At 39.0% G+C, this 13876-nt stretch overlaps 1 protein-coding gene across 1 annotated transcript; it reads left to right on the top strand.

Moving 5' to 3' along the window:
- Positions 1-432: 432 nt before the first annotated feature.
- esd (esterase D/formylglutathione hydrolase) lies at positions 433-11456 on the top strand. Its single transcript, XM_041806519.1, has 9 exons — positions 433-532; positions 1843-1920; positions 3455-3543; positions 4048-4146; positions 4342-4466; positions 4543-4662; positions 5073-5171; positions 5386-5553; positions 11015-11456. Exons 2-9 carry the CDS (start codon positions 1853-1855, stop codon positions 11093-11095), a joined length of 849 nt encoding a protein of 282 aa, XP_041662453.1. The 5' UTR covers positions 433-532; positions 1843-1852; the 3' UTR covers positions 11096-11456.
- The last annotated feature ends 2420 nt before the right edge of the window (positions 11457-13876 follow it).

Below are 13876 nucleotides of genomic sequence, written 5' to 3'. Positions count from 1 at the left end.
AAAATGAGCAAATATTTCATGAAATGGTAAAATGTTTCAGTTTCAACATCTGACATTTTGTCTATGTTTGATTGTGAATAAAATATGAGTTTATGATATTAGACAAACATTCACATCTGTTTCTGTTTACATTTTGCACAGCACCTCAACTTTTTGGAAATTGGGGTTGTATGACAAATAGCCTATATTTATCCTTTTGGCCCTTCATTTCAGTAATTTTACGACTGAAATTTAAACAAGCACGGTTTTTCCTCTATGGCAGTTTTTTCAATATAAAATATTCATTGAAAATAAATTACAGGAGCTATCCTTGACAAATGAATAATTTGACCGATGTAGTTTCTAGTGAACAACAGCGCCATCTTGCGTCTGAATAAACTCCTTACACAGAGAAGGAGAAGGGGGCGGTTCCCATGATGTCATCACGTTCATCCTGACGTTGCTGGACTCTGGACGCTCTGGTCTGCACCCGGCGGGGAAGTTAGCAAACCAGTTGAACAAGTAATTCTGCAAAGTATCGTCATATACTAAGGTATGCTCTGAATAATTATGTTTTTAGTTTGTTTATTTTCTTACTCAGAAGTTCTAAAGCGCTTTAACTTCCGGCTGACACTCGTAAATAGCTGCTAATAACACTAGAGCTAACTTTCCTAGCTAAAGCATGCACGCCCCCATGGACGACAGTGGACGCTGAACTCAATGCACAATTCTGCCATTTTTAATCATTTTTGTTCATTAAATTAGTACAAACTTAATTTGGCTTTTGTTTCTACAGCCTGTTTGTTTAATGGTGTATAATAGACAGTTCGGCATATATAAGCTGCATTGTGAATGAGGTTTTTGAGGTTTTAAAAAGATTTGCTTTTGTGTGTGATTCAATGTGGGCGCAGCTGAGGTTAACGCTAATGTAAACCGTGTAAAGACAGGGACGTGAACTATAGGGGAATATATGATTGTGGACTGATATGTGTGGTTGGGGTTAATTTTTGCTGCAGCTGAAACTAGTTTTTCATTTTCTAATGATACACGTATCTTTACTTTGACAGTTTTCTTGTAGCTGTTTGGCGTACAGAAGCATGATGTCTAAAGTTCATCTAGTTTATTCAATTTCATAAAATTCCTTCTTTTTTAAACCTTAAAAATATATCAGTTACCTAGTTTAACTGTTGTCTAACATAAAGACGACTTGATATTTGCTGAATCAAAGTTTTTCACCACAGAAATAAAATACTTGACATTATATAAACTAAATGGTCTTGATGTAGATGTATCTTCATACGTTTTATCTGGACAACCTTGTCAATATAACACTGTTTACTTGGTTTAGAAAAAATCATGGACAATGCAAGTACCCCTCATAAGACCAAAAGACACCTCGTGTGCATTGCTTCATGTTAATAATCCCACAATGCAATGCTTCACCTTTGCTCTAGAGATAACAGGCGTGAACTGTCCAGTTACATGACTCCATTTCTTAAGGTTTTGAAGGTAAAATCTGTTATTTATTGACAACTCTTTTGCACTGTAGCTGTATTTTAGATACATGAGTTTTTCCATCAGAATTACTAGACAGATTTAAACCTGTCTTATTTATTGTCTCAGTTTGAGTACTTATGTTCCCTCAGGTAGAGATGCACAATGTTATCGGTATGATATCGGTATTAGCAGCCATCAACCTGTGAGTTACCTGTATCGGCAGATAGGACAGTTTCTGTTGATGTTTATAACCAATATTTATCCATACAAATCTTTGGAAAGTACTAAAATGACAGATATTTAGATTTGTTTGTGTAAAGTATTGCACACTTTTGTCCTAATCGTGTTTTCATTCTGCCCTGTCAGAGCATCAGAGATGGCTCTCACACAAGTGTCCTCCAACAAATGTGCCGGTGGCTTCGAGAAGGTTTTTGAACATGAGAGGTGAGATCATTTCTGTGTCTTTGAGTGTAAAGTCAAAGTTCACATGTGCCAAAAAAACCAAAACAAAAAAAAAAGTTTGATTTGGATTTGACTATAAAACTTTCATTTAATGCCAAATTTAAACAAACACCAAATAAACTTAACATAAATACATTTATGCACCCTTTCCTGAGGCATTTTATTTTACGGGGCTTCCTAAAAAATACAAATATGGCCTAAAATTGATATCCGGATATATTTTCACCATATCCTGATACAATATATATATTGTGATATTTTGAAATGGCCCCTAAGCATCTGTATTTAATTCAGCCCCAAATGACACTAGTTTGGTGATTTTTAATTTTTAATAAAATTGTGGACAGAAAGTAAAAATCAATATAAAGTCAAATTTAGCAGTTATATTTTGAAATGGACTTTACTCAATCTTTAATTAATAAATCAAAATACATGAATCATGAAATACTTGATCTTGAAAGTCCTGAAATGTTTTCTGGGTTATGTTTACCATTGCTGATTATAAAATGATTATTTCCCTCATTAAGGGTGAAGCAAACCTACACTAGACTCACCAATCCTGCTTGCAACTAGATGCCAAAACCCTGCAGTCTAGTCCTCCATTCAGGCTCACAGCTGTGATTATATTAGTCCATCGTCTGTGCTGATGAACGCTGGACCAGTTTCTGACAAGTTCATAACATGAGACTGTCTTTAGACCTCATTCAATAAACTCTCCTGTGTGATCATGGGGGCAGCTTGTTTGGAGGCAGGAACATTTTAACTCCTTGTTGTCGGTGATCTGAACTGTTAGGCAGAGATAACTCTCCATTGTTGTGGACAAGTGGATCGCATCTGTCCGCTGCTGGGCCGTCTTTTCTCTGACCTGTACACCTCTGGCATGGAGTTTTCAGCAAAATGTTTGCTCCCAGGCAAATCTTGTATTCTGGGTTAAATGTCTTTCTGAGATTTTTTAAATCCTGGATTTTCAACAACACTGGGCTCGTGTCTTTAGCGGCGTGTTGTGTTACTACCACCGTTATCTCAGAGTCATCTTGCAGCGTATTTTAATGAATACCGCGTGAGTCAGACCTCTTCCTTTTCAAAGTTAAACGACTGCTCAGCGCTACAGATCCAGCGCTGTTTCTAAGGCATCTAGCTAGCCGCTAACTCACCCGAGCTGTGTTTACCTTCTTCTCCCTTGCTTCTCTCGCTGCTGATATAAAAAACCTGGTCGCATGTGTGGAGTTTTCTGGCTGGGCGGAGGAGCAAAGACAGCTCTCTGCTGTGAGAGATGCATTCAGGGACAATGGGAGAAGCGAAACTCCAGCGAGAAATGCACCCTGGCAGCTCAAAACTTCCACATAAATTTATAGTCAGATATTCGTGATATAGTCATTTTAATGACACGCTACATCCACAGAGCGAGGGCGAACAGGTAGCTCCAGAATCTATTTGTGGCGGTCTGCCACAAATAGATGAATGTATGAGAAACACTGGTTCTAAATGAATGTCTGTTTGTGTGTCCTCGATGTAGCGCTGAACTCAAGTGTAAGATGAAGTTTGCCGTCTACCTGCCTCCCAAAGCTGAGACTGGAAAATGTCCTGTCATGTACTGGCTCTCTGGTGAGCGAGAAGCTTTGATTTTGAAATTTTACAGCTGTATAATGACTGGTATAGAAAAAAGGAAGCATGTATTGATAAAAACACTCCCACACAGTGTGAGACTTGAAACCTTCAATTCACAAGAATTTGTTTTGAATAATGAATCAAAAATGAACTGATTTTCTGTGATGGAATTGTCATAATTGGTTAAAGAGATGATTAATAACTTATGGTGCAGAGATCTTAAAACCTTTAAACTTACCTTTAAACATTGATAATGGGTGCAGACAGTGTTTGTTTGGGTGTTGATTTTTTTTTTATGGGAGTTGTTTTAACAAAAAAAAAGTTTTGCAAAGACTTACGTAAGTTAAGTAATTTCATGGGACTGAATCTTAAAGCTAAGTGAAATATCATGGGACAATTTAAAGCAGCCTGGTGTGGATGGTTCATGGCAAATGTATCATGTGGCAGAATAAACTAGTATTGTGTGTGTGTGGGTGTGTGTGTGTGTGTGTTTCTCTGCAGGTCTGACGTGTACAGAGCAAAACTTCATCACTAAAGCTGGAAGTCAGCTTCCTGCTGCTGAGCACGGCATCATCATCGTCGCTCCAGACACCAGCCCACGTATGATCTAACACAAATTGAATATTACACTCACTTACAGACACAGAGTATGTTTCATTTGTCATATATTTGTAGCTTCAGTGTCCTGTTTTTGCACACAAAGTTCCTCACAAACATTCAGAACCACCACATTGGCTCATCTCTTCTGTGACTAAAACTGTCAGACAAACCCAGCTGTTTCCCATCATGCTTCAGGTGGCTGTAACATCGAGGGAGAGGATGAGAGCTGGGATTTTGGCACCGGAGCTGGTTTCTACGTGAACGCCACCGAGGACCCCTGGAAGACAAACTACCGCATGTATGCCTACGTCACTGAAGAGGTGCGTTTGATTTACGTCACAGATAAAACTCACCTTTTAACTCGACCTTCAGATAAAATAATTTCTCTGTTTTCAGCTCCCCAAACTGATCAACGCTAACTTCCCCACCGACCCAGACAGAATGTCCATCAGCGGACACTCCATGGGGGGCCATGGGGCCCTGATCTGTGCCTTGAAGAACCCTGGGAAATACAAGGTACTGCATGTTACACTCAGCTAAAAACACTTCCTCATCACCCTTTTTTTTTTTTTTTTTTTTGGAAAATGACAGGACAAATAAACAGTGTTATTAAGAATTGAATAAACTGTACATGAATTCTCTGCTGTGTGCTGTAAAACTACAGACAGATAAGGGCTCTGGACTCAAGATCAGAAGTTTGTTAAAGCTTTGCCTCTTTTATTTTTATCAGGCATTAAAGTAGTGAAGATCAGATTATCAACAAGACTTTTAAGGGATGTTTTCTTGTTTTGTTTTTAGGTGTTGTTTTATGTTTGTTGCACTTTAATTTTGTTCAGGATGTATAATGCATTATTAATAAAATACGTTATTATTATTTAAGTTTTGAGACCTGGACTCGTACAGTAAAGCTGCTGTTTCCTCTTCAGGCTGTGTCCGCCTTCGCTCCCATCTGTAACCCCATGCAGTGCCCGTGGGGACAGAAGGCGTTCTCAGGATACCTGGGCTCTGACAGGTCTACGTGGGAGGTAAGAGAGCTGCAGTCTGCTGTCCTCATAATAACTGTAATCACTACTGTAATCATTGTGGAGCTGTAATCGTTAGACTTTGAGAAATGTGGGCATGGTGTCCTCCTCCTCATGTCCCTGAGACGAGCTTTAACATCAAGTTTCTAAGTTAGAACTCAACTTCTTTTCCCACATTTCTTTTCTTTTCCTCTCCTCCTCTTCCTCCTTTTCTCAGGCGTATGATGCCACCGTGTTGGCGGGGTCGTACTCCGGTCCACAGCTCGACATCCTGATCGATCAGGGTCGTGATGATCAGTTCCTGTCTGCCAGCCAGCTGCTGCCCGACAACCTGATCGCTGTCTGCTCTGAGAAGAAGATCCCTGTCGTCTTCAGGCTGCAGCCGGTGAGTTCCTTTAAACTGTCAAAGTAAAAGCATCCAGACTTCACCAACACATGCACATTTACACACTCTACTATCATGGTGAGAGGATTCTGCTTCCTGTTCAGCCAAGACAAACACAAATAAATACCTGAAATACACTGAAATTACAGAAAAAAACAACCTGTAAAGAGCAGAATAGAGTTAATGCTAGTGTAATGAAATTTAAATATAATGTAAAATAAAGAGGAGTGAAGTGTTTTATTTCCTTTCAAAGAGGAATTTAACGATTTGATTTAATGTGATTCAGTCCAGTTATATATGATCTGATGCAAACTAATTATTTGAAAACTGATTATTTTTGCTCTGCAAAACTGAAAAAAATATGAGTGAACATTGTATTTGCTCTCAGTTTATTTCCATGCCTGTACTGGGCTCAGATGTATTAATGCAGCGGCTCTCAGCTGATGAGTCGGGACCCAAAAGTGGGTCGCAATGCTGTTTCTAGTGGGGCACGAATGTGTGCTAGGAAAACTGATGGTAAAATGTAGGGATGTGCGTGGTTAATCAGTAAAACGGTTAAAATGGTTTATCAAATTAGCCGCGTGGGATTTACTCGTCGGTTAAACTAAATACCTATGAGTTTTTATGAACACGGTCTATAATGCTCTTTTAAACTGTAATAAAACTCCTGCCACTAGAGGCCGCTGTATTTGGTTAAACAAAATGTAAATGAGTGTTTAGCCGAACAGGGAAATGGACGCTTAGGAACATCCTTGGTAAAATGTTGATGATGTATGGAAGCCCTTAGTGGACATCCAGTACACCCATGCTTTTTTATTGATAGTTTTGGGGCGACTGTGGCTCAGTAGGTTGAGTCGGTTGTCTTACATTAGGAAGGTTGTGGGTTCCATCCCCAGTCTCTGCATGTCGATGAGTCCTTGGGCCAGACACTTAACCCCAGTTTTCTCCCACTGCTGTCAGTGGTGTGTAAATGGGTATGGAAGCGTATGAATAAGATTAGCTAATACTGATGGCCAGTTCTCCATAGCAACCTCTGCCATCAGTGAAGGAGTGTGTGAAAGAATGGGTCTGAATTACAGGTAGGTGTCCATTGCTGTAGATTTTCTTGTGATGACGAGTACATTGTAGACATTGTCTAAGGGTTGCAACTTATTTAGCTCCTTTTTTGCCTGAAAGCAAAACAGTTTTTTCCAATACAATGAAAAAATTCCTTGAGAAATTTCCGTAATTCCATCCTGTCTCAGGAACTGTGGTAAAATAAAATGTGTTATACATGCCATTCTGTAAGGATGTGTTTGTCAGAGCCTTGCTCTTTGTTCAGTCATGTTCTGTTCCATTTAGGGTCCAAACTGAAGCATTTTTCATTAAATAAAATTGAGTACTTGAATATTTTTCAAAATTTGGGTCATGATTTCTTATAAGGGAAAGGAGATGGGTCTTGATGGCCAACCAGTTAAGAACTGATGTATTAAAGAACAGCTCTGATCTGTTCTGGCTGTCAGTCCTAGGAAAATAACGGGCTGTAGATGCTGTGAGAACCAAAGACTTTCCTGAACTGTGACTGGAAAAAAAGAAACCCTGCATTTCAAGGCATTTTGGCTTTATCATATTAACTTTAGTGTCTTTGCTACGTTGTATTTACACATGAGGACCAAACTATTAGACCCCCATGACAATTTCATTGATTTAAATGTATTTACCAAATGCTGTGAGATAAAGCTCACAGCTTTTTCAAACATCCTAGTTTTATTTTGGATGCTGAATTTAATTTACTTTGCACACAGAAATGAAAATATTCCACAAAAACAAAAACTGCCAGATCAAAATGATCAGCTCCCCTCAATAGTGTCTCATTTTTGCTGGGTAACAGCCTGCGGTCGTTTGTTGTAGTCTTCAACAAGTCTCTGACTCGTCTTCTGAGGAATCCCCGCCCATTCTCTGATTTCTTTTGGTTTCGGCATGGTAGCTTCTCCAGTGGCAGATCAAACCCTCTCTGAGGCTTTTCTACTGTGTGTAAACTGGGAAATAGCCATAGGTTTTAACTTGTTTTTACAAGCTTGGACCATTATAAAGTTAAGGCACATCATTGACTAACAGTGGTTTTGGCTATGGCTCCACTAAAAGGTCAGTTCTAAAGGAGGCTAATAATTTTGACCCTGGTAGTTTTTTGTTTTAGTGAAATAATTATGTTTCTGTATGCAAAGTAAAATAATGTAAGCATCCAAAATAAAACAAGGATGTTTGGAAAAGCTGTGATAAAAACTCTCCACTCTGTTTAACAGCACTTGGGAAATGCTACTAAAACTGACATTTTCAAAGGAGGGTTAATAATTTTGTCCTCGTGTATATAGATACAAGGAAAGACACTAGACTTGTACATTTTGCCATTTTTGTGCCGTGCACTCAGGGTGGAGATGCGATCCGGCTGCTCTGTTCCTGGAGCGCTGTGCTAAAAAAATATTTTAAATTCATATGTAATTCAGCTTTAGTAGAGAGGTTAATAAGAAAGAAGTCAGTAGTGTAGATCAAAGGGTGACAAGTCTGAAAACTTGAAAGATTTACTCCCTAAAATCAAAATTTGAAGTGAAAACATTCAAGATAAACAAATTGAAGAGGCGATACACAAAAGTTTAGAAAATAACCAAAATGCAGTCATGAATCAGGTGCTGTGTTGTTTCAGTTTTTTTCTGTCTTTAATGCTTTAATTAAGTTTCCTGTCTTAAACTTTAAAATATTGAACCAAACAGTGTGGTACGTGACAGTCTCTCACGTCTAAGAGTAAAAGGACCAAATCCATCATCATGCCTGTGTTCTCTCTGAGCTCAGGAGGCAGTTTCTGATGAAACAGTGCCACCGTGTGGCCACAGTTGGGTTTTTCTGTCTCCAGTTAAATTCATAGCTTAAATTATTTTTTCAAACTTGTACAAATAGGAAGAGATTATAAATATAATAGTTATATTAGTCTTACATGTAAGATCAGCTTTTATCTCCAGCTTCAGCCAATTTAGCCATTTTAGCAGGTCATTAGGCTACCTACAACAGGGGTTCTCAACGTTGGGGTCGGGACCCCATTTGGAGTCATGAGTCACTGAGAGGGGGTCTCCAGATGCCTTAACAAAACTAAGAACATTTTTGAATTACACTGTTGCCACTTTAAACCAATTTTGCCTAATTGTAACCCATTTTTATCACTGCTCCCCACCAATTTTGCCAATTTTAACATATTTTTGCAACTTAAACCCCATTTTTTGTCAATTTTAAACCCTTCCCAACACTTTTTCTGCCTGTTTTTGCCGCTTTTGAACCAAATCTTGCAACTCTCTGCCTATTGTTGTTATTAACACATTATTGACACATTATTATTATTAACCCCCTTTTTCCAGTTTTTAAGCCACATTTCACAATTTGATACGCCCATTTTTCCCAGTTTCTGACTATTTCTGCTACAACTAACCCTATTTTGCCACTGTCTATTTTCATCCCATTTCATTAAATTTCCACCTATTTTTCCACTTTAATGCTATTTCAGCCACTTTAGAAACCCTTTTTTTACCATTTAATATGCCCATTTTTGACACTTTAACCCATTTTGCTACTTTAAAAATCTAATTTCACCACCTTTCCCACCATTTTTTTGCCATTATTCACCCATTGTAGCTATTTTACGTATTTTGATTCTGTTTTTAACAAAAAAGATTTACATTTTTAAGAGGGCTGCTTACTACACAAATGAATTCAATGTGTTTTTTTGATAAGAGTGGTTGTTATTCAGGTTAAATATAAAATACCACAGCTTAACTTTACAATGGACCATGATTTTGCTGGGCCCCAGAAAGCTCTCCCTATTTTTCCCCCCTAATGGGCAGCCTTGTCTGCACACGACTATTCTTGATTGTGCATGGTTGTGTTCAATTACCTTCAGGTACAGTGGGTGTCCCCGATCACTGGCACCTTTATTTTGGGGGTCGCGGGGGTCCCCTGATCTAAAGCACTGTGTTTGGACGTGTCCTGCAGCAGTGTACCTTGGGAGTTGTAGTTCAGCATCATCTGGACCTTTCTGTTGGCTTTGCACTTTAGTAATGTAATCACAGTGACGACGTCCGGCTGTGCAGATGCATAATAACATAAAAGGCTGCAGTTATTTTAGGATCCAGTGGTACTGTAAAGGTTTATAATAAAGCCTGACAAGAGGCCTTTAAGTCTTAAACAGGGCCACTCCGGTACTTCATAGAAGATAGGGATGCACAACATTATCAGATATCAAAATCAGATGTTAACATTTCTGTGGATATTTCCATCTGATATTTTGGCTGTGAATATCAGCATATATAGACTGTCAATTTTAATCATATATATAATAATGAATTAGTGGAGTTTTGTGTCAGTTGAGGTCTTTATTTATTTTCATTCTTTAAACTTTTAAGTGTGATGTAAGTACTAACTTCAGTTTCTTGTTCAACCTCAAACCTTAAAGTGTGTTAGAAGGAGTGAGGTTTTAGGTCTGAAAAACATTCAATTACCAGCATCGGCTAAAATGAATCTGTAAATATCAGATATCAGCATCACTAATAGAAGTACATCTATTTTCAGTTATTTTGAAGGCTGTAAAAATGATGTTTTTATGCTTGCTACTATTTCTATGTTTTCATGTTGAGGAATGCACACTGCAGGACTATCATTGTTCTCTGCATTTTTCTAAACAACCACACAGGTAGACTCATGATACCATTTACAGATTTATTGCAATCTCAGTATTAGCCGGTATAAATGCAGCTGCACATTTTTAACAAATCATGCACTACTCGACCCAAAAGCCATCTGTTGCTGGGTTGTCTGTCTGTTCGGCTGTTTGGGACTTTTTTGTCAACTTGGTGTCTCAAGAATGATCACTGTGACGGAATGATGAACTGAACAGGTATTGGGGTCAAAGGTCACAGTGCTATTTAAATTCAAGACGTTCCTTTGACATTTCATCTTAACTATCAATAGAGGTGTTCATGTGGAGAAGGTGATCCTCCCTCTCTGCTGTCTTTTTAGATGTAATCACTGAGATGTTAAAAACGGGGAAATGAGATCATCGGAGCCAGCAGGGAGAACTCTGCATGGACTAACAGACGGGGACACGTAGTCTCAGGCTGTCATGGTGTCAGAATGTCACAAGGTGTGAAGACGGAGGAGCACTGCTACGGCACCGTCGCAGAAAAACAATCTTTGTCTCCTTTGTCTCGTCTGTGATCGAGATCTCTCAACAAGGCTCTGAGGGATTTTCTTTAAAATTTGGGAAATTAAGACAGCTGGTGTATCATTCAGTTTTTTTAAACACCAAAGATTATGTGTAAAATAACTGAAATATTTCACAGAAAAGCAGAAAATAGTGCCATAGAAGAGCTGTAAAGAGTTATTACAATCGTTGTTTAACCGTTTGTAGTACAATGTAACTCTTGTGTTTTCCATCCTGCAGGGTTACGACCACAGCTACTTCTTCATCTACTCCTTCATGTCTGACCACATCAAGCATCACGCCAAGTACCTCAACGCCTGAAGCACAGCTGTTCACCTGGTCTGCACACCTGGGCCTGCTTCACTTAGAAATCCTGCTGCAGAATTAAGAACAACATCCGTCTTTTTCCCTGGTAACTAATTGATCAATGAAACAAGTAAAGAGCCTGATCATTAATCCAGCCAGCAGCTCACAGGCTCCAAAGCACTTAATGTGAAGTCCACACATTTTTGTATGTAATTGAGCTAATTTAAGTCCCAGATAATTAGACAGTATTAATGAGAATATTGTGAATGAAAACTTCTCTGCACACCGATAGAGATCATGTGGATTTTTTTAGTTCGGCCTTTTGTCAGTGAAGAGTCTCAGCTGTGTTTTATAAAATAAAACCCTCGGTTGTTCATTTCAGTGTTTTGGTCTTATTGGAGTTTATTGAACACTATCAGAGCCTTTTACCTAAGCTGAGAGAATTACATAAAGGGTGATGGATCACTGAAATTTAGAGAAGAGAGAGAGAATGACCCCCAACCAGCCTGAGATTAAATTAAGGTTGCTTCCACACCTGGACTGTTTGGAGAAGTCCTGAAATGAGAAGGCTTTCCTTCTCTGGACATGGATGTGATTAAAGCAGCCAAAGTCGCTTTGCTTTGAGATCTAGGCACACCATATCCATGTAACATAGCCTCTTTAATCCTTGTTACAGTGTCTTTAGTCATTCTGTCGTTATAGTGATGATGTACCGTTGTATAAATTCCCACGGCGTACCTCACTTGCCCCTCCACACCACTGGAGACCCCCTGGATGAAAGACTCTGAATGTAATAAAGTTAATCTCTTTCATGGCTGAAATAAAAACCACAAAGCAAGTTTTTATAGTATATAGTTTTTGTAGTATTTAATAATTGTTTTATAGTATTTAATAATTTAATTTAATAAATATTTAGTAATTGTTTTTTATTAGTATTTCTGATGATACAGAAGAAACAAAGCTCTCTCAAGTTAAATAAAAAGAAAAACTTGAATTAAGATTAAAAATGAAACAGAGGCTAACCTTGATAAGTGCATGTAATTCTTCTCCACTGGGGGTCGCTCTTCTACTGTTTAGGGTTTACTGGGATATCTGAACACGGGGAAAGTGAGTTTTTCACACTGCAGTGTTTTTTTCTTCCTGCTCGTTGTCATTTATAGTTGATGGAAGGGAACGTTTGTTAAACATAGTTGCAGAGACCATCTTAAATGTGTTGGATGATGATCTGGACCAGGAAACGCCTCACAATGCTACCACAGTTTTTTGGGCTTACAAGTTTGTACATTTCCGGTGCATAATCCATAGCTATTTCCATGTCAGAAAATCTACATAAAACCTGGAGTGTAACACGGTACGCTTGGATGACTTATCCATGGGAATCATGGGAGTGATTCCCTACCATTCCAACCCCTATCCCACTGATAAAACTGAACTCTGAATGGTCAGAGGTCAGTACAAACTGGGGAGCTTCAGTGACAGAAACATGCAGCTGATGCAAGAGAATAATTATGTTTTATCTTAATAAGCAGCATAAAACATCAATGAGATACTGCAACAGAGCGGCAGCTTCCTGTAGGAGTTGTTAACATCCTGTTTCCTCTGCAACAATCATGTCTGTCATGGCAGCTCCATCATGACAATACGCTTTCTGTTACTATGAAAATGAAGAATTAATCAGACTTTGAAACTGTTGGAAATAAATACAATAACATAAGTAGTCTACCTAAAAAACATGAAGCATAAGTTTAGTCATTTTTGATTAATTTACAGTTTTCAGTGTGAAAATTTAGCATATTGTACCTTGAACATGTGTCAGCTTCTATTTATGGGAGACATTTGGTTTGGAGAAAAGCCTGTTCAACTCCTACAATAACTACATTTGCAATCAAAATTTTTCAACCCCCACTGCACATCAGGTTTACTGTGAACATTTACTTCACTTAATGCTTCAAGTGGTTTCCCCAAATTCAACTGAGAAAGCAACTTCCAATGACTTTTCCACTCTCAGAATTATTCAACGCTTCATGGCAGCATCTTTTGTCCTAATAGAGCACCTTTTGCTTCTATGACCTGCTGCAAACCATTAGCATATCCAGACAACAGCTTCTGGCAGTGTTCCTGAGAAATCTCAGCCCATTCCTCATTTCCAATGGCCTCCAGTTTGGAATTTTAGAATGTTCTTGGGTCAGCAGGCTGCAACCGCCTTCTTCAAATCCCACCAGAGATTCTCTGTGGTGTTCCAGTCAGGTGGCTGTGATGGCCATCATAGAGAATCTGCTGCTTCTTCACAGATGACATGACGTTTCCTCCTAGGATTTCCCGATACTCCGATGAATCCATCCGTCCTTCCACACGCTGCAGGGTTCCAGTGCCAGAGGATGCAAAGCAGCCCCAGAGCATCACTGAGCCATCGCCATGCTTAACTGTTGGCTCAGTGTTCTTTTCAGCGTCTGCTTCATTCTTCTACCTACAGACATAACACTGATCCATCGGGACAAAGTTCCAGTCTAGTTGCGTGTCTCCACAGAAACAGAATTCCAAACCCTCTGTGGCTTATTTCTATGATTCTGAGCAGACTGGAGCTGACTTTTCTTGGTCTTTTGGGTCAGTGGTGGTGTAGGTCTTGGAGTTCTGGCATGAAAACCGTCTATGCTCAGTACCACCTTACTGGGCTCACTGAAACCTCAGTCCCTGCTGCTACCAGGTTTCGCTGGAGGTCTTTTGCAGTCACTTGAGGGTTTTTCACAGCGTTCCTCCTCAGATATCTGGTAGCAACCATTGATAGCTTCCTTTTTC

Source organism: Cheilinus undulatus, linkage group 15 (genome assembly GCF_018320785.1).
Source record: "Cheilinus undulatus linkage group 15, ASM1832078v1, whole genome shotgun sequence".
Lineage (NCBI taxonomy): Eukaryota > Metazoa > Chordata > Actinopteri > Labriformes > Labridae > Cheilinus > Cheilinus undulatus.
Note: the sequence above shows the minus strand (reverse complement) of the source record. Positions and strands in the feature narration are given on the sequence as shown.

Bases quoted from the DNA above. Each gene is read 5' to 3' on its own strand.
- esd (XM_041806519.1), top strand. From the start codon at position 1,853: ATGGCTCTCACACAAGTGTCCTCCAACAAATGTGCCGGTGGCTTCGAG. The intron at 1,921-3,454 runs GTGAGATCATTT...TCCTCGATGTAG, and splicing joins AAGGTTTTTGAACATGAGAG to CGCTGAACTCAAGTGTAAGA. The intron at 4,147-4,341 runs GTATGATCTAAC...ATCATGCTTCAG, and splicing joins CGCTCCAGACACCAGCCCAC to GTGGCTGTAACATCGAGGGA.